General features: G+C 48.6%; 1 protein-coding gene and 1 long non-coding RNA gene across 3 annotated transcripts; one reads left to right on the top strand and one right to left on the bottom strand.

Annotated features, from left to right (window-relative positions):
* Positions 1-8,722: 8,722 nt before the first annotated feature.
* Positions 8,723-19,726, bottom strand: F3 (coagulation factor III, tissue factor). 2 transcript variants are annotated; one of them, XM_025417580.3, is made up of 6 exons: positions 19,482-19,726; positions 18,398-18,509; positions 13,984-14,174; positions 11,762-11,940; positions 11,047-11,206; positions 8,723-9,710 (listed from the first exon to the last, which is right to left on the bottom strand). In XM_025417580.3, exons 1-6 carry the CDS (start codon positions 19,579-19,581, stop codon positions 9,574-9,576), a joined length of 879 nt encoding a protein of 292 aa, XP_025273365.1. In that variant the 5' UTR covers positions 19,582-19,726; the 3' UTR covers positions 8,723-9,573. The 2 variants fall into 2 exon arrangements, with proteins under 2 accessions (XP_025273365.1, XP_025273366.1); XM_025417581.3 differs by having other exon boundaries at positions 11,059-11,206.
* On the top strand, positions 15,059-18,208 carry LOC125755315 (uncharacterized). The gene is made up of 2 exons (XR_007411478.1): positions 15,059-15,842; positions 17,706-18,208. It is a non-coding gene; the product is annotated as an uncharacterized LOC125755315 (long non-coding RNA).
* Positions 19,727-20,243: the final 517 nt, after the last annotated feature.

Raw genomic sequence — 20,243 nt, 5'->3', positions numbered from 1 at the left:
ACCGAAGAGCTTCAGGCCAATTAGTGCACTTGACAAGAGAGAAGACAGGCTTCCTGATTTCATTTAAGTCCTCTTGAAAGAGTTTCTGTTCCTGGCAAGTGGGAAAATGCTAACAGACTCCTATGTGACAAACGCTCACCTAGGCAGTGCACAGTCTACACATGGAGAATTTTATCTGGGCTTTATATAGTACTTTGATTTTGGCCTCACAGCAAGCTGCATTCTGACCTCTACAAGAGCTGGAAATACCCCATGTAGGGCTATAGCTCTACTCTTACTGCAGTAAAAATTAGATTAAGCCAGTGGTTCTCAAAATTTATTGGGTATTAAAATTACTTGGAGGGCTTCTTGTTACAGCACAGATTGCTGATCCCCCTATCTTATACTGAGTAAGGGACAGGCAGCGCTAGGCAAGTAGAGACAGAGGGCCATGGAATTAGGCTCATAGAAATCCCAAAATGCTGAGATGTAAGGAAACCGGAGATAAGGGATTAGATCAGACCACCTGGCCCTGGATGCTAGGGAGCATTTTCCTTTGAGGGCTACAATATATTTTTATTTATTTAATTATTATTATTTTTTATCAATGAGAGACACAGAGAGGGGCAGAGACACAGGCACAGGGAGAAGCAGGCTCCATGCAAGAGCTTGATGCAGAACTCGATCCCAGGACCCCGGGATCACAACCTGAGCCAAAGGCAGACGCTCAACCACTGAGCCACCCAGATGTCCCTTTTTTTCATTTTTATTTTATTTTATTTTATTTTATTTTATTTTATTTTATTTTATTTTATTTATGTATGTTTATTTTTTGGGGGGGTGGAGTCTACAATATAATCACAGAAAATGACCAGACCACAAAGAAGTAAGTCATTAAGGGTGTTATCAATAGTCCTTGCTCAAACTAAGATGGCATAAGAATTTCAAGGCCATAATTATGCTCCCTGGTCAAGTTTGCAATAAGAGACCAGCCTAAAAGCCTTTGGTAGCAACTCTCTCGGGACCCCTCTCACTACTGAGAGCTCCCTCTGCATCCTTGCTTAGTAAACTTCTATTGCTTTACTCTCCTTCATCCAAGAGATTCATTCTTTGACTCTGACACAGAACCTAGCTCTCCCACTCCAGTACTACTCACAAAAATTACTTCAGGATGCATTAAAAACTTAAATATAAGACCTGTACATGTAATGAAACTCCTAGAAGAAAACATAGGAACAAAGCTCCTTAGTCATGTTTGGAAATCATAGCTAAAGCACAAGCAACGAAATAAAAAATAAATAAGTGGGACTACATTAAAATATAAAGTTTCTCCACAGCAAAGAAAACCACCAACAAAATGAAAAGACAACCTACCAAATGGGAAAAGAAAATATTTGCAAGCCATGTACCAGATGAGGGGTTAATATCCAAAATATATACGGGACTCATATAGTGCAACATCAAAAACAAACCAAAAACCAAAAAATGGACAAAGGACCTGAATAGACATTTTTCCAAAGAAGCTATACAGATGGCCAACAAGTACAAGAAAAGGTGCACAGTGTGGCTAGTCATTAGGGAAATGCAAGTTAAAACCATGATGAGACATCACCTCACACCTGTTAAAATGGCCATTCTCAAGAAGAGAAGAGATAACAAATGCTGGGGTGCAAGTGGAAAAGGAAAGGGAGCCCTTGTGCACTGTTGGTGGAAATATAAATTGGTGCAACCACTGTAGGAAGCAGTATGGAGGATTCTCAAAATATCTAAAAAAATAGAAATATCATCTGATCCAGCAATTCCACTGCTGGGAATGTATCTAAAGGAAAGAAAATCACTAACTCGAGAAAGATGTCTGCACCCCATGTTCATAGCATTATTTACAACAGCCAAGACATGGAAACAACATAAGGACATGGAAACAGCATAAGTGTCCATTGATGGATGGATGAATATAGAGGTTGTGGCACAATGAAATATTTACTCAGCCATAAAAAACCCCCCAAGAACATTCTACCGTTTGCAACAACATGGGTCTACCTTGAAGGCATTATGCTCAGTGGAATAAGTCAGAGAAACACAAATACTGTATGAGCTCATATACACGTGTAATCTCACACCACCGCTGCCGCATCCTAGAGAAAGAGGTCAGACCTGCGGTTGGGTGAGAATTGTTGGCAGGGGAGAGCGGATTGGCAGGAGGTGGCCAAAGGGCACCAAGTCCCAGTGAGGAGACAGACGCAGCCCTGGGGGAGGTGGGACCCTGCACGCCAGGCTGACCAGCTAGCACCGCTGTGAGATGCACAGAAACGCTCTTAGGAGGGTCGGTCCTCAGAGTTCTCAACACAAGGAGAAAACTTTTTTTTATTTTTAAGATTTTATTTATTTATTCATGGGAGACACACACACAGAGAGAGAGAGAGAGAGGCAGAGACACAGGCAGAGGGAGAAGCAGGCTCGATGCAGGGAGCCCGACGTGGGACTCGATCCCGGGTCTCCAGGATCACTCCCTGGGCCTAAGGCGACGCTAAACCACTGAGCCACCCAGGCTGCCCAGAAATTTTTTTTAATTGCATCAGTATGAGATGATGGATGGTAACTAAACCCATGGCGATAATCATTTCCCAACATAAGAAAATCAAACCAGCATGCTGCACGCCCTAAACTTATACAGCGACGTATATAAATGATTTCTCAATAAAATTGGGTGGTGGGGGGGCAGCCCTGGTGGCCCAGTGGTTTAGCGCGGCCTTCAGCCCAGGGCCTGATCCTGGGGACCCGGGATTGAGTCCTGCGTCGGGCTCCCTGCATGGAGCCTGCTTCTCCCTCTGCCTGCGTCTCTCTCCTTCTCTCTCTCTCTGTCTTTCATGAATAAATAAAATCTTAAAAATAAATTGAGGGGGAAGCAGCACAGATTTCTAATTCAGTAAGCCTGAGGTCAGGGCTATAGATTTGCTTTTCTCACGGGTTCTCAGGTGATGCTAATGCTGCCGGCTTGGGGATCCCCGCCTGTTGAGAGCCATTGGCTTAAGCTAACATTGGAGCAAAGCGAGGGCGGGGGTGGGGGGGGGGGTGGGGGTGGTGGTGGGGGCGGGGCACTGGGTGGCTCAGACGGTGGCCTGTCTGCCTTTGGCTCGGGTCACGACCCCGTAGGCTCAGGATGGAGGCCCCGTGGCGGGGAGTCTGCTTCTCCTCGCCCTCTGCCCCTATTCATGTGCTCTCTCACTCACCCTGTGTCTTAAATAAATAAGTTACCTTAAAAAAAAAAAAAAAAAGGACAAAGCGCTGGTTTAGAAGTATCCAGCAAGAACACATTTCCCCAGGGGATCAGCTGTGCACACGCGGCTTCCCTTTAGAAGGAAATCGTGGGGCCCGGCTGTTGGGGGGGCGGATCTGGAGAAGGGCAGAGCAAGCGGTATGGGTGGGGCTGGGGCGCCCGGGGAGGCCGGGCCAGCCCTGCGGACCCCGACCTGCTGCGGCCGGACTTAGGGCCGAGCAAGCCCCCTCTGCCTCCGCAGCAGCTGGTGAGGGAAGAGGGGGACTCCTGGTAAAACATTAAGACGCCGCACTGACACTTTGACTAAGTGAGCTTTAGGGTCCTGTTTGCAGCGGGAATGGTGGGATGGTGTCCTCTGGACGAGCCACCTGTGCTGCTTCTGCGGGGTGCCCCCCCCCCCCCCCCCCCCCCCGGCCTGCGGTCGTAGCTGATGCCCCGATGCCGGGCAGCGCGCCCTTCCTGGGTGCACAGGGCTGGCGCTCAGACAGCAGGTGCAAGGGGCTCCCTCAGCAACTGGGGGGGGGGGGAAGGGCCCGCATCCTCCTCGCCCCCGGCTAGAGAGAGGGGACCTGGGGCCCGGGGGCGGCCCAGGGCATCGCCAGATCGCCCAGGAAGGTTCCTACCGGCCGGTGGAAAGGGAAACTCCATTAAAATGAAATCCAAGTGTTAGATGAAAATCACAACCGCAGCTGCACGGGCTGCGGAGGCCGTTAATGGGGGTGGGGGGGCAGGTGCCCCCGGGAGAAGGCGGCCGCGGGGGAGACCCCCGTGGGCGGAGACAGCGGGTGAGCATCCCCTGCCTCTTCCTTGGAACTTCCGTGGATCCCCACGAAAGACGTGCCATCTCTGTTAGGACTCCCCGAGAGACCCGAGGGAGACCGATGGCACAGAGTCCCCCCTCTGCGTGTGCTGCAGGCCTGCAGCAGGGCAGCCGCCGGGGAGCTGCAGGGGAGCGCGGGGAGGGCAGGCCGGCGGGACCGCGGCACCGACCCCCCCACCCCCACCCCCGCCGTGCACCTGCTCGCTTGCACCCCCGCCGCACCTTCACCTTCTCCTCCCTTAACTCAGCTCGGGAATCATTCTGGGGAAAGTTCTCTGCTAAGCCTGGTTCCGGATTAGCCAAAGTGACACAGTCGCCCTCCGGCCCAGGCCTTCTTGGAGGGTTGAGAACAGTACCCCTAAAAACATAATCTATGTTTTTACAAGGATAGCTATGCCTGCTGTGAGGACCATAGACTGCAGGGACCAGACAGCAAGGCCAGCGGGGAGGCTGCTGAAATAATCCAGTAGGAGATGAGAATGACCAGAATTAGTGCGATAGCCAAAGAGGAGGTAACTTTTGGAACTGGGGTCTTTTCTTAAAGATTTATTTATTTAGTCCAGAGAGAGAGTGAGAGCTAGTGTGAGCTGGAGTGGGCGAGGGTGTGTGTGTATGTGTGTGTGTGTGTGTGTTTGAGGCAGAGGGAGGGAGAAGTAGACTCCCCGCTGAGCACAGAGCCAGACTCAGGGCTTGATCCCAAGGCCCGGAGGTCAAGACCTGATCTGGATGCTTAACTCTCTGGACCACCCTGGCATCCCTGGAACTGGGGTACTTTAAAGGTAGAGCTGACCCCTTTGCCGATGGATTGAATGGGAGAAAAAGAGAAGTCAGTGATGACACCAAGGGTTTTGGCTTGAGCCAGTGGTGGTTCTACTCACTGAAATGGGAAAGACCAGGGGGTGGGAGAAACAGGTTTTGGGATTGGGAGAAATTATAGATTCTTTTTGGCCAGATTAAGATTGAGATGCCAATTAGACAGCCAGGTGGAGACGTTGTGTAAGTAGTTTGGTCTGCAGTGCAACTCGTTGGGAAGAGGCTGGGGGCTAAGATACACACTGGGAGTCATCTGTATACGGGCGATATGGGCATAGTGCATAATAGAGCGAGATGATTGACAGAGCGAGATGGTAAGAGCCATGGGCCTGGCTATCGTACCTGGGGAGTGATTATTGATAGGTGATAGATTGGGGCACTAAGGTAATCCAATATTTACAAGTTGATGGGGTCTAAGGAGTAGGAAGTGAGGAAGAAATCCAGATGAGGGCTTCTACAAGGTCAAAGGAAGATTATTATTATTTTTAAAGATTTATTTATTTATTTATGATAGACAGAGAGAGAGAGAGAGAGAGAGAGAGTCAGAAACATAGGAGGAGAGAGAAGCAGGCTCCATGCCGGGAGCCTGATGCGGGACTCAATCCCGGGACTCCAGGATCGCGCCCTGGGCCAAAGGCAGGCACCAAACCGTTGAGCCACCCAGGGATCCCCGGAAGATTATTTTTTTAAGATAGAAAATAATACAGTGTGTTTGTGTTGTGATAGGAATAATTGAATAGAAAAGAAAAACTAAACAGTGCCGGCAAGCAGGGATAATTTCAGAGCAAAATCACTTAGTAACTGAGAGAGCACGAATGTGGAAGTTACTTTACGATGTAAGCATTTCCTATTATAAGCTCACATTGCAGGCGCCTTCCTCCTCTATGTTTATATTCCATGGTCAGTGCTTGCACTGCATCCGTGAGGGTACTTTTGACAGCAAGTTGAAAAAGTCAAGAAAGCCTGAGTCAAAGACAATCCAGTGGCTTATATCCTGTGGAAAGTCGATGGGTAGGGAGAACTTCACACAAGGTTTGATCCAGTAGCTTGGTGACTTAGTTTCCTTCCCTCACTCTGCACTGCTCTCCAGTATGTTAGCTCCAGTTGAGGTTGGCTCCATCTGTGGTTTCGAGATAACTGCCGGCAGCTCTGGGGGCCAGATGATCCTTCACTATATTCATCAAGAAAGAGCATCCCAACATTCCCAGAAAGAGCCCTGAGACTCACCTTTCCTAGATGAGGTTAGGTCATGTGCCTAAACCAACTTCTGCAGTCACGAGGAAGGAATGTACTGATTGGCAAAGCCAGAAACACCTAGATTCCCAGGTGAAAAGCAGGGGCTATGGGTAGGGGAACAAGTGTCCACTATAAGCTTCTGAATGAAAGTCACATGGCAACAGTAACAAACCTCAGGCAACCACTGGAGAAGAAAGAACACCTGCTAAATACACATGTTCTGGAACAGGGAAGAATTACATTTGGGAGTGAATTTATTTCCTATTTCGTGGACAGGGATGATTGTGCCTTCGTTTATTTAAGAGGCAGGAACTTAGATTATAAGCCGTCAGCTGTAACTAGGGTAAAACGTCTTTGGATTTCACAAGTATTAATTTCTTGTATGTAAGTCAAAGTGCATCAATAATTTAGGATGGTAAAAACCTATTTTCAAAGCCTGAAAGTTTGTTTACTGACAGTTGGCCTGATGATACTTTAAGGGCCTGGATAAGTAATGAAGTACGACTTGGCCCTCCGGAGGGCAGCCAGCAATTACCAGTAGCCTTTTCTGCTCCCAGTGCCGAGGATGGCATTGGTTTGGGCAGTGGATGTTCTGTTTCAGCGATAAGGACAGGTGGGGAAACCTGGTGGTGGGGGGTGGGGTGGGGGTGGTGGAGGTGAAGGGGTGGTGTTGAGGGGGTGGGGAGTGGGGGAGGTGGGGGGGTGGTGGTGGGGTCAACATGTGCAGTCCGAAGCCTCCGATGAGTGCACGTGGCCTCATTTGGACCTGCCAGGAATTCCTTGCCCGTGAACCCCCAGATCCCGGCTGCTACCCAGATCAGCTCTCACTTGGCCACTACCGCCTTTAGGGGGTCCCCTCCAATTCCTCCCATTGAGAGGCCCGGAGCCACGAAACCCTGGAATCATTCCCAGCAGGGCAAGAGCAGCCTGGTGGAAGGAAACACGCAGTCAGATGCCCTCCTGGGACCTGTGGCCCCCCTGCCCCAGATCCTGGTCCCCCGGGGGTCAGGGACTGGGGGGAGCCCAGAGCTCACTTAGCGCAGGCTGTGGCCGACTCTGCCGCAGAGGGAAGCCTCCGTTGGGCGCGGCCTCTCGGGCGCCGGTGCAGCTGCCTCGGGCCAGCAACCCAGCAAACTAACCCGGCAAACCTCGGTCTGCTTTCCTTTAGGTCTCCAAAGTTTCTGCCGTTTTTCTCCTTTCTGGCTCCCGTTTTTCCAGGGACGGCAAAGGATTGTTTTCCCTGTTCTTCCAGAGAACGTGATGTTCTATCAAATAAAACATGCTTTAGAGTTTTAGTGGGAATGCTTCGAGTTCTCGGAGCAAAGGGATAGATGGACTTGAAATGTATGAACAGCTGGACAGTGAACTCATTCTTCCCTTATTTTAAGTGCTTGGTCCGTGTGTCCATGGGGTGGGGTGGGGTAGTGAGGGGTGGGGGGCACTTCCAGGTGGCTGAGCTGTCTGGATGCTCTTCCTAGACTGCACGGGCCCAGCCTTTCCCAGTAGGAGGCAAGCACGGTTGTGGCCCGACTAGGTGCCAGGAGCCTCATTTCTCTCTAGTTAGAATCCTCTTTCAATACTTTTGTGAGATCAAGACGGTTCTGCTGTATTTTATTTGTATTTGAATGGTGGACTATGTCTATGCTCTAGAGGGAAGTAATATAGTCAACTGGGACTCGGCCATGAGCAGGAGCCTACTGGTCGGGTCTTCAAAGGGCCATAAACATGAGCCAGACCCAGTCCTACCCATGAGTTGCTCTCAATTTAGTTTGCTTTTTTCATTTTAAAGATGGATAGATTTTTATTTATTTATTTATTTATTTATTTATTTATTTATTTATTTATTTATTTATGAGACACACACACACACACACACACACAGAGGCAGAGACATAGTCAGGGGGAGAAGCAGGGCTCCATCCGGGGACTTTGGGATCATGCCCTGAGCTGAGCCTCAACTGCTGAGCCACCCAGGCGTCCCAATCTAGTTTGCTTTTAATGAATTCTAGGGAGCCTCCACTTCTCTCTCTCTCTCTTATATTGCTCTTTTATCTGATTTTCTTTCAAGATGATAGTCCAAAGAATCTTTCCTTTCTCCTTTCCAGTCTTCATCTGCAACTCAAACTAATGCCAATAGGAAATAGTTGCCCCCTCTAAAACTGCAATAGACTGTATAATTTTCTCCCGACCTGGGGTACCATGTAGCCCTGCCATTGCTGTGTGACTGGTGGTGCCTCCCTGTAGGCAGAATATTGTCACGCGTGGTCAGGTGTCTTGCCCAGGGCAGTGGCATGTGAGCAGAAGTTTTAAGAGGTGTCTCAAAGCTTGAAGGCATGGCTGCCATTGTGACTAGTTATTTGCTTTTCCCTCTGCCCTGACCCAAAGAGTCTTCCCCTTTGGTTTGGGTCCTAGAATGAGAACATAATTAAGAAGACTTGCAGTCAACTCGCAGTCATCAAACTAATGTAAGTGAGAATTCAAGATAATGTGGTGGGGAGCCACTGAGAGTTTTTGGGTCATTTGTTCCTGCAGCAGGGCCAACTAATACAAAGACCAAACCATAAATAACAAAATGGAAGATATAATAAATACAATAGTCACAATTCCCAGTCACCTTTATTTATATATAAAAGTATATTAAATAAATTATCTCAATATATACAAACAGAACAATATTACTTCTATAAATAGAAAATCCCCACGTATAAAACCTTTTATAAAATTATATAAATATATACAATATGGACCATAAAAGCTTGTAGTACCGTAAATCATCACCTCTATATGGTGTGTGTATAGTAGTCTTATAAAAATAGAGTTAGCTGTCAAGTGCTTAATCCACAGCATCTGAGTCAGTTAAAGTGCTAAACTGTAAGGCACTTTAGGAAATGTGCCTCAAAACAGAAGTCTTCTGCATTGAACACATTCAAAGTTTGCCAATTGTTTTGAACCTCCAAAAGAACTCAAAAAAGAAGAAGCTAAATACCATATATCACAAAACAATGTTATATGTTAGAAGAGTCCACCCAATTTCCATTTTACTCTCCCACATGATTTGAAGTCACCTCAAAAGTTTTCCAAACACCTACCCAGGATTTCTTAAACCTTTTGTTCATTTGTTTTTGATTAGACAACCTGGTTTCATTTGGGGTGCAGAATATACATTCTAAAACATGGTATGTGCAAAAAGTACCATAGTGTTAAAATAGAAATTTTAAAAACTTGGACTGGGTTGTACGTTCATTACATTCCAAAGTGTCTAATGCTGCTGCCGAAACCAGAATGCTAATCATGAGAACAGGTCCCATAAAGAGCTTTCTGTGAGCCCAAGCTGTCTCCGGGCTCCAAAATACTCATTTGTGTTTCTATATATTCTATTCTCTAAAAAGTTCTTGGTCACAGTGCAACATAAACTTTGTCGCAGTTGGCAGCTCCAAGGGCACCTTCTTTATGCAGCATTGAGTGGGGTGCTCTCCTTCCCGCTTTGCCTTGCTCGCACCTTCCTGCACTTGTACAGAGACACAGACAGGATGATGGTGAAGATGATGACCACGAGCACCACAATTCCAATGACGAGGAACATTTCTGAAAAACAAAAGGTAGAGTCAACTTCAACTTTGAGAGCTTCCCCTTTATCAGTGGGCAAAACTGAGAGCACAACCCCAAATTACACTAGCCTGCTTTAGCTTAATTTAAAATTTCCTTCCTTCCACTCTTTCCAACACAACAGACTTTGATTAGGAAAGAATTGGCCAAAGCCTAGATGTTTAAGGGCAGTTGACAGTGGTGAAAATCATTTAATGGGCTATTTAATAAACTGGATAATGTTCACAGCCTGGAAATGGTACACGTAAATGGGAGCAGGAACAGCTGTTAGAGCAAGTGGCTAAAAATAATGCTGCGTTTGGTGGCCAGGATGATAATACGGTAGAAGACCAAGGATCAGTGCAAACAGCGAGGCACTGAGTGCTAGCAGGGTTCAGGTGAAGGAGAGATGATGGTTGGTTGGGGTGCCAAGAAGGCTTCCTGGTGGAGGTGGCATTTGAAATGGTTCTCAAGGACACATTTCAGTAGATGGTGAAGAGGCAGGGAGGCAGTGATCTGGGTGTGTGTGGAGACAGGCAGTGGAGCTCCAGTTGGCTTGAGGGAGACGGCTGTGAGGACTGTGGCTCCGATGGCCCAAAGGGGTGCAGGACCAGAAGTAGAGCCATCACAGTCAACCAATAGGAGAGAATTTATCTAAAAGTGTTTTTAAATTTTCAAATCTTGTCTCAGCATGGAGTTATCCGGGGACTCTTTTGTTCCCTGGATGTCCTCAGAGTACTTTGCTTATAAAGCCCGGAGGGAGACTCAGGCTTTCAGCTTCACTGGATGAATCTGAGCCCCTGCAGCATATCCAGGTAGGAATCACTCCTCACAAGGGGCCTGGGCCCCGAGTGTGCACACATGTGGGCGAGGGTATATCTGATACACTCAATCTCTTCCCTTCAGGGGTTAGACTTTCTGTCTTCTGTGACAACAGCCCATGGTGGATCCCCACAAATGTCTATTCGGTGCTGCTACAGCTGGTCCAGAAACTCCCCCATAACTCCCAGGATCAGAATTTAAGTATGAAAAAATATCCAGAGAAATCTGTGATTTAATGCTAAATCCTGAACATGCACCATGTGTCCAGTGCTCAGCCGAGGGCTTGGCCCAGGATAGGTGCTCAAGAAAACACTAGCTAAGACAAGGGAATGACACAGAAACATTTCCAAATGCCTAAAATTGTAAGAGTACCCCCCAACAACACAACACAAACAACAACAACAAAAACAAGGCTGTTTCTCCCTGAACAAAAGTACACCCTGGTTCTGAGGGTGGAGCCGGTGTTCCGGAAGGTATCCATGCCTCCCAGATGAATGATGGTAGAGCCACTCACCTCTGAACATACCTTTCTCGTGGCTGGTGCACTCAATGGGACTTTCTGGACTCTTTTGGTTAGCTTTCCGTGATGGAATCCCTGCTTGAACACTGAAACAGTAGTTTTGTCCTTCATCCACATCAATCAAAAACTCATTAGTGTTTGTCTTGGCTGTTTTCTGTTAAAAGACGAAGAGTTCTTAATTCACCTGGGCTCAGAGTGAATTCCTTCCCCTTTGCTAAGTCATTGTGAAGGTAAAAGCCTGCAGGGACACACCTGACATATAAAGGATTAGAAGTGACTTGGCTGATCTGTTCCCCCTGCTAACTGCTACGGATGCTTCTTCCAAGACCAAAAATATCCAATTTAGGCACATCCAGCCCAATTTAGCTCCTAAATTGGAAGAAGATATTTGCAATAAAGGAAAAAAGGAAAGAAACATTTCATCATTGAATGGAAAACCGATTTTGTCTCCAGGACCCTCCAGAGAGGAAGGAATGGGAGAGCCGGCAGGAGCCTTAGAGATGACCCAGTTCAGTCCTTGGCGGAGGAGCCTGAGTATCGGAGGGGCCGCACCCCGTCACAGGTAGTGCCCCCCGCCCCCCGCCCCACCACCACGCTGCCCTCTCACCCACCCCATTCTGGCATTTTTGAATTGAGGGAGGAAGTGGGCTGTAAAGTCAGAGATCCACAATTTAAAACAAGTCATAAAAGCAAATGAAAGAATCCTCACCTTTCCTGTACTTGAAGCTTTCCAGTAATAAAGTGTGTAACTTAAGTCCTTGCCGAAAACATCCCGGAGGCTTAGAAATGTGCCGTTCACCTTGACCAAAGTGCGTGCATCTTGTACGATCACATTCAGTTCTGTGCCAACTTGTTTGAAACTCTGAATTGTTGGCTGTCCAAGCTTTGCTACAACATAGAAAATGAGCTCTGATGGAACCAAAAATTCTATGCCAAGTAGAATTCCATTAGTCCCAAGACAACCCGGTCATCCCTCGTGAACCCCTGCATCGAATCAGCTCACTTAGCAGTAGTAAGCTAAGTGGCTCCCGAGCCAAACCCCGAGGCTTCCCAGGGCACATAAAACAGAGCCATAGACGGAATTTTAAATTTCCTTGTAGTCACGTTAGAAAATGTAAAGAGGAACAGCTGAAATTACTTTTATATTATTTATTTTATTTTATTTTTATTTTAAAAATATTTTATTTATTTATTCATGAGAATACACACACAGAGAGAGAGAGAGAGAGAGAGAGAGAGAGGCAGAGACAAAGGCAGAGGGAGAAGCAGGCTCCATGCAGGGAGCCCGATGTGGGACTCTAGGATCACACCCTGGGCTGAAGGTGGCGCTAAACCACTGAGCTACCCAGGCTGCCCTGAAATTACTTTTAATAATACATTTTGTTTAACCTCAAATAGCAAAATATTATCATTTAACATGTAATCCATATAAAAATTTTTGGAGATATTTTTCAAAATCCACTATATATTTTATACGTATATAGCCTCAGCCATAGTTCAAGTGCTCCAGAGCCACATGTGGTTAGTGGCTGTCATATTAAACAATACAGTTGTATGAGATTCCATATTTTAGATACAATAAATTAGGGGATGTGGGAAAGACTGGGCTGTGCCCTTGGTACCTCAAGAACCACTGGGTCTCTGCAATGGCTCAGTCGTCTGCTGTGCTTAGGCCACATGACAGTAGATTAAATCCCAGTAGCTCAACATGAATTACACACAAATGTGTGTGTGTGTGTGTGTGTGTGTGATGAGAGCACATGCAAAATTACTATATAAAATATTTTGTCTTACACCACGAAAGGATTTGAAATGGCTTACAAAAACCTCAAGAACTATAAAAGGAACTCCTGAGGATACGACCAAAGCGGGTGTGAGTATCACCAATCCTGCACGGTCCCTGAGGGTGGCTGAGTGCCACGGGAGACACACAAGTGAAGGCCACAGAGGAGTGTGAAGACAGGCTCTGGCCCACAGGGGCTCAGGGAAGGCAGACGGATTTACATGGGGTTAGGCTGCTTCCTATTTCCACCCCTCAAAGTAGACGGTGGAGGGGAAAGGTGGCGGACGGCGCCGGGCCTCTCCCCCCTGCCCGGAGAAAGGTGCTCTCTCAGTGGCCCCCAGAGGGTAAGGACTAAGCACTGATCAAACTTTCATTCACACACTTTCATTCCAACCTTTCGTTCTCTTCTGAAAAGAGCAGCTGATTTCACTCTTCTTAACGTGCTACATTTGTTAAAAATACCTAGTTCAGAACCATTGTCCAGGCCAGAAAAAAACCTCACATTTAAATCCACTTGGCAGGAGTCCTCTGCATTCCCTTTCTAGATGCTAAAGTCAGCTTACTGGGGCGAAGGTTAGGGAGGGAAGCATTCCTCATTTTCAAAGCCAGCATGAAGGAGGCAGGCCGGGGGCTGGCCAGGCAAGTGTGGGCACATCACGGCGTCACGGGACTCCGAGCGTGGTCAGGTGATTTGAAGAGGCCGGCAAGCCTGATCGTGGACTTAGAGGGAGACTGGACCTACCCCACAGATTTGTGACTGTGGAAACCCTAACCTGGGACTTCTGGGCTCAAGATGGAAGAGAATATTCAGGAGATTTATGTGCGTCTGTAATACAGAAGCTCCTAGATATCCGTGGGGGCAATGCTGACTCTCCGGCTTTGGTGGATTCCTACCCCCCTGCCCCTCATGCAGCCAGTTCCTGGGAGGGCCTGGGGACAGACGGCTGGAGAAGGTTACTCCGGGTCACCGTTAGCAACTGCACAGTTTACGTTCTGTGAACCTCCTACCATGCAGCAGGAATGAGCCAAGAGGGCTGTGGCATTTACCAATTTCTGAGAAAGAGCATGTGTTTTCTTTATGTAATAGGCCCTAAGAGTCACAAAAATATTCAGACCAAGAATGCAAGGTTATTACAAAGAGTACTTACTCTCTATGTAAGGTATGAACTCTGGGGAGTTTGTAAATGGAGGCTCCCCAGAGTAGTCAGTGGCATCAGCTGGGTAGGAAAAGACCCGTGCCTGGTATGTCTGATGCACGTCATTCACAATTTCATCGGTGAGGTCACACTCCGTGTCTGTGGTGTAGAAGCATTTGCTTTTCCAATTTCCTAGTCTAGGGCTAAAGGAAGGAAGGAAGAGGCATGAAACATCATGATTTGCATCGGAGGCAGATTGCTCTCTGGCTGTGGCACTGTGTTATGCTAACAGCACCCACACGCAGTCTGCACGGGCATTTGCTATGCTGAGCACTCTGGGGGTGTCTGAGTCTTCACAGCAAGCCGGGAATGGCTCTGTAATTACTCGGTTTTCATAGATAAGGCAAGGTGACAATGGGTGACCAGCTCAAAGTCACACAGCAGGACTCTGAGCCAGCCAGCAGTTTGCCTGCTTGGGTCTGTGCTCTCGACCATTTGTTAAATACCTTTTTTTTAAGATGTTACTGATTTCAGAGAGAGAAAGAACAAGCAGGGGAAGGGGCAGAAGGAGAGGGAGAGGTAGGCTCCCTGCTGAGCAGGAAGACCCCAAGACTGTGACCTGAGCCCAAGGCAGAAGCGCAACTGACTGAGCCCCCCAGACCCCCCAGATATCTTTCTTAAAATGTAAACAATTCGTTATGGTTACATGGGAGAGAGAGCAATTTTCCATCAAGACCCAATTATTTGCTATAGTCTACTTATTATAACACTCTTACACACTTATTTTTTTTAAGATTTTACTTAGAGGGACAGAGAGTATGAGTATGATTCGGGGTAGGGGCAGAGGGAGAGGGAGAGAATCCCAAACAGACTCCACACCAAGCGAGGAGCCCGATGTGGGGCACGATCTCATGTCCTGGAGATCATGACCTGAGCTAAAATTAAGCGTTGGATGCTCAACTGACTGAGCCACCCAAGAGCCCCTATTTCAACATGTTTTTATCACATTCTATATTCTATGTGGAACATAGTCAATGTAGTAATAATGGAATCTACATAAATAATACATTCCATATATTACATTTGATAGTGATCGTGATTAGTGTGGTTATTTATCACTGAATCTACTATATGCTGGCTACTATACAGAGCCCTTTACACAGGTTACTTCATTTGCTATAATCCTTCCAAGAAGTTATTGGATCTTTTTCACACAGGCTCAGAACCACTAAGTAACTTGTACAAGGTCACGGAGCTAATGAGGTGAGAGCTGAGTCTGTCTGTCTCATTATGCTGCCTGCCTCCCTCACTTCTGCTGGATGCGAATACAGCCCACCAAAGATGATCACGTAACAATACAGGTGGGATCTAACAGTCCGAGAGACAAAGAGGCTAAGGCAGATCTTTCTTTTGAGAGACATCATTGAAGAAGAAACAGTTTAAGGAACTGCTAACCATGAAACTAAAGGACCAAAACGTCTGTAGATGAGTGTACCTGCCACTGAATCCATACGTTTCTGTCCCACATAAATTGACAGCCACACTGCTCTTTCCTTCAGCATCGCAGACCACCAGAGAGCCCTGCCCATCATTCAAGACCATGCTCCAATCCCACTTTCTCCAGGAATCTCCAGATCTTCTTTCTCAGAATTGGCCTCTCCTTCCCTGTGCCCATAGCTCCACTGAAGCACTTACTTCGAACTTGGTACCGGGGTCCATCCCTTGTGCGCTCCCCCCTTAAGCAGCAGGGCTTAACAGGGGGCCCACATAGCCAGACCTTGCTGATTGCTAGGTGGTTTGCACTTTCGGGTTGAATTGGGGAAAATGAGCTGCCATATGGATTCAACTGTCTCAGTTCACACGTAAGAGCCGTAAGTACATATTGTAGAAAATCTGAACTAAATTATCGTGGGTGAGGGTGTATAGGCAACTACACTCTTTGTTCTAAAATTCACAAACTGAGACTGATAGAGAAATACCTTCCTTTCTTAGATTTCTCTGACTTTCTGTGATAAGAGAGGCTTTCTTAATCCCAGAATGACCAAAATGCATCTTTAATATTTATATCACTTCTATTCTAAAAAGTGAGTGAGAACATGACGCGTCTTCTCTATCGCTATGGCACACATGTTGTTCAGATTAACAGGGGAAAGCCTGCTGGGCTCTGTGGCCGCATTCCATCTGAGATAGGTATTCGGTTCCTCCCAGCTCACACATAGAAATCACAGCTAACTTTCACTGAAAGTTAGCACAAGCACCTAGGTCCCCTCAAGTAGTCAAGTCCTGTGAACAGGTAATGAAGGGGGCAGTTCTGTACCAAATTCCTCTAAATGCAATTGTCAGCATCAACATTTTAAAAGGCTTCAAGCTTCCTCTAGGTACTGCAAAACCTCCTAATTTGGAAATAATAAATGTGCCACTTGAATTACTAAGAAATTCCAGCAGAAGCCAGATTCACCAATTTAGGAGCAGGTTGTTTTCTAGAAGCTTTGGAAGTTTACTTAAAGAATTCAGAACATTTCCATAGAATCTGTGTTACAGGTGATGTTTGGGTGCTAAGAGCCAATAGCACTTCCCAACTACCACTGAAAACTTTCCACGGGGGAAGAAGGCAGTTGGCGCTCCAAGCAGGGGCTCCAGGCAGAGCAGTGGCGCCCTGTGGGTGGAGACAGGCTGGTAGTGAGTGTGGATGTGTGAAGAAGAGCAGCAGGTTAAAAAGGTTTCTCTAGGGTCGGAAAACCAGGAGGGAAGAAGCCCACAGAGGAGACGCAGTGGGGATGGCCTTCCTTCCTCCTCCCAGCTTTGGGGCCTCACATCAGACTGGGGCAGACCCACCAAAGCAGGTGATGGGAAGACCCTAGTTCCAGACCTGGCTTGGCACTCACTACCAGGGCAGTCACGAATAAATCCCTCACCTTCCCCGGGCAAGTTTCCTCTTCCCTAATAAGACTGCCATGGTCCTTTTCACCCAAGAATTGTATTTACCCATAGGGAGGCTGAAGAAGAGTGCCAGTTTCCTGCAGGGCAGGGGTGCAGAACTGCCCACAGGTTCTCTAGTGCAGGAGGTAGGAGTGTGGGAGGTCAGGCTCTTGGCAGGAACCCCTCATCCCCATCTGCAGGCCCCTCCAAACTGCAGCTCTGCTAGGATGTGTGCACATCAGGGCACGTGTTCACTGTAATAGCGGCAGCCTTGGAAAGTCTGAGAACTTAGAGTTCACAGAGGCTTATGTTTAAAAATCAGATCGGTCATAAATGTTGCCACGTATTCACCAAACATAAGATTGCGTATATTTAGGAATAAGCATTCCTCCGGAAGTCATATTTTCATTATCCAGAAGGAAGATGTTTTACTAAGGTAAATTTCAGTTCTGCATCAGAGGAATTAATTACTAATTCTCAATTAGTGGAATCTGAATGGACAAGTTTGACAATAAGCATAATTATTACCTGGGGGTTATGAAACTCCTGTGTGAAACTCTATCTATACATGAATGCACACAAACACACAAATTCTCCTCCCCGTTTATCAAGAGTCGTCATGAAGTTCGTTTTGAAAAACAAGGACATGCACCTAAAAGACCCACTCGTACTTAGGAGTTATGTTCCTAATAGTATATAAAAGGCTTGACACAAGCTGAAACAAAACAGCAAAACACCTTGAATTTTTAGCCAGTGACTCTACTGTGCCTTTAATTAGTGTTCATTTCCACAGCAGCTCTTCTCTGTTTTATAAGGTCTCTAGCAAGCCTCCTAGAACATCGCAGAAACCAGAAACTCACCAAGACTATGGGGAAAACCGTCAAGGAAGACAGGTGGCACACGACTGACATTCAGACCGAAAATGCCCAATCACCAGCTCCTGGGAGAGCTGTCAGTCGGAGAGGAGGATGGATGAGGAGTATTTCTTCGGGGCTTAGTGAGTCACAAATTTGATCTCCTCCGAGATCATGTATGCAACTGAATTGGACTCTGGGTCCAAAGATTAGTGAATCAAACACTGCTTTAGGGCAATGTATACATTTGTACTCCTCCCTGCTCCCTCCGCACCATGTTAGATCTGGCTCACTGTCTAGACAGTTAACCAGGAAAAAGACATGGGGTTGGTTAGCATCGATTAAGAACACGATCTTCCAATGCTGCCACAGACTGCTCTAGAAGGTTCACCGACACCCAGCTGGGACTCCACTTACAAATTTTCCCATCACCTCTAAAAACCAAGTAAAACATTCTATCAGTTTAGTTGTGGCAATGTTGCAGGCTTCCTAGAGTATGGCTCTGGCCAGCAAATTACCACGAATGCCCTCTTTGTCACCTGTTAAATACTCTCATCTATTAATCCGTTTTAAAGACATTTGTATTCAGCACAGGGAAGTGGAAACATCAAAAACCTGATTTTTCTTTTTTTTTTTTTTTGTACCTAGCTTACCTTATCTGAACAGTGTAGACATGATTGATGGGTTTGGGTTCCCACTCCAAAATTGTCTTGAAATTAGTTGATTTCCAAGTTAAATTATATGCTACGACTACATCTGCAGTGCCTTTAAACAATAGAGAAACAACTATTATTAAATGAACTCAGCACATGATTACATGTTGATGGTATAAAACATCTCACTCCCCCAACATCACCATAAACCTCATTTTTTTTTCTAACTGCAAAACTACGTTTTTCTTAATTTTCGGAATTAAATTCTCTGAATTTCCTCATGGCAAGATCGACCTTGCAATCTAAAAAAAACCAACAGAAAACAAAACAAACAAAAAACAGGCAAGGATCTCCATCCAAGTCCTTGTTTGAAATCATCCATAGGCGGGAAGCCCTGATGTAATCCGACCTAGAAGCACAGCTCAGGAGCCGGCAGCCTCCGGGAAAGTCTAAGGCCAGCCCAGTGAGTGTGGCCTCACCGGGGAAGGCCGGGGAAGGAGGGCTGGGGTAAGTTCTGGAAAAAGGCAGACCCTACACGTGTGAGAGAGGTTAGGGCTGCAAACCGTAAGCCAGCCAAATCTTGACTTTGTCCATTTTCTTTGTAACACGTCGCTCTACGGAAGCTTTCGGGCAGCCAAGCCGCAGCGAGGCCTGTCGCACGGCCGGCTGGTCCCTGGGTCCCGGTGGGATGCTGTGCGGCTCGGCCCCGCCGGTCACAGTCCCCGCGGTGCCCGCGGGCCGAGCCGGCCTAGGAGCCTGCACCACCTGCGCTGCGCCCCGGCCCGAGCGCGCACTTTTGCAACAGGGGTCGCCTCTAACCCGCTCTAAAACAAAGACGTTCTAGAAGAGCCCACGAGGGCCGCTCCTCATCACGGAAGGTGCACGTGCAGCGAAGGGCCACAGCAGCACGGCGCGCTGCCCCGGGCGGGGCAGGTCTCCGTCCATCACCTCCAAGGTCGCGGTCACCTTCCCCGCCCGTAACGCGAGCCCGGGGGCTGAGAGCGCCGCGGCGGGCACCTGCGGGCACCTGCGGGCACCTGCGGGCAGCTCGCGCGCCCCCTGCCCCGGGCGGGGCGCCACTCACCTGAGGCCCCGGCCACCTGCAGGAGGGCCCAGGCGAGCAGGAGCAGCCGAGCGGCGGCAGCCTCGGCGCGCGGCCCCCGGGGGCGGGCGCGGGTCTTCATGGCCCGGCGGGCGCTCGCTCGCTCGCTGGCAGGACGGCGTCGCGCCCCGAGGCCTGCGGAGGTCGGGCTGGAGCGCCGCGGGGCAGCGGGTGTCGGCGGGAGGGGCGCGGGGAGCCCCGAGTCTGGGGGAGCCCGCGCCCGGCGCGCTTTAAGGAGCCTCGGGCCGCCCGCCGCTCCGCCGGCCCCCGCCGGCCCCCGCCCGCCCCGCCCCCGCGCTCCGCCCCGCCCCCGCCCCCCGCCCCCCGCCGGGTCACTGGCCCTCGCGGTGGGCGGCCCCGCCGGTCCCCACCCCGGCCCCGCCCCCGGGGGAAACTCCGAAGGTGATTCACGCGTGATTCAACCGCGCCGCCGAGGCCAGGCTTCCCTTCGGCTCCCGCGGCTCCAGGTGCGGCGGGGAACCCGGTGGTCCCCGGCCCCCAGGTCCCCAGGTATCCCGGCCCCCAGGTCTCCAGGTCCCCGTCCTCCGGCCCCCCGGCCCCCAGGTCTCCAGGTCCCTGTCCTCTGGCCCCCCGGCCCCCAGGTCCCCAGGTCCCCAGGTCTCCAGCCCCCAGGTCTCCAGGTCCCCAGGTCTCCAGCCCCCAGGTCTCCAGGTCCCCAGGTCTCCGGCCCCCAGGTCCCCAGGTCCCCAGGTCTCCGGCCCCCAGGTCCCCAGGTCCCCAGGT

Source organism: Canis lupus, chromosome 6, assembly GCF_003254725.2.
Source record: "Canis lupus dingo isolate Sandy chromosome 6, ASM325472v2, whole genome shotgun sequence".
In the NCBI taxonomy this organism is placed as follows: Eukaryota; Metazoa; Chordata; class Mammalia; order Carnivora; family Canidae; genus Canis; species Canis lupus.
Note: the sequence above shows the minus strand (reverse complement) of the source record. Positions and strands in the feature narration are given on the sequence as shown.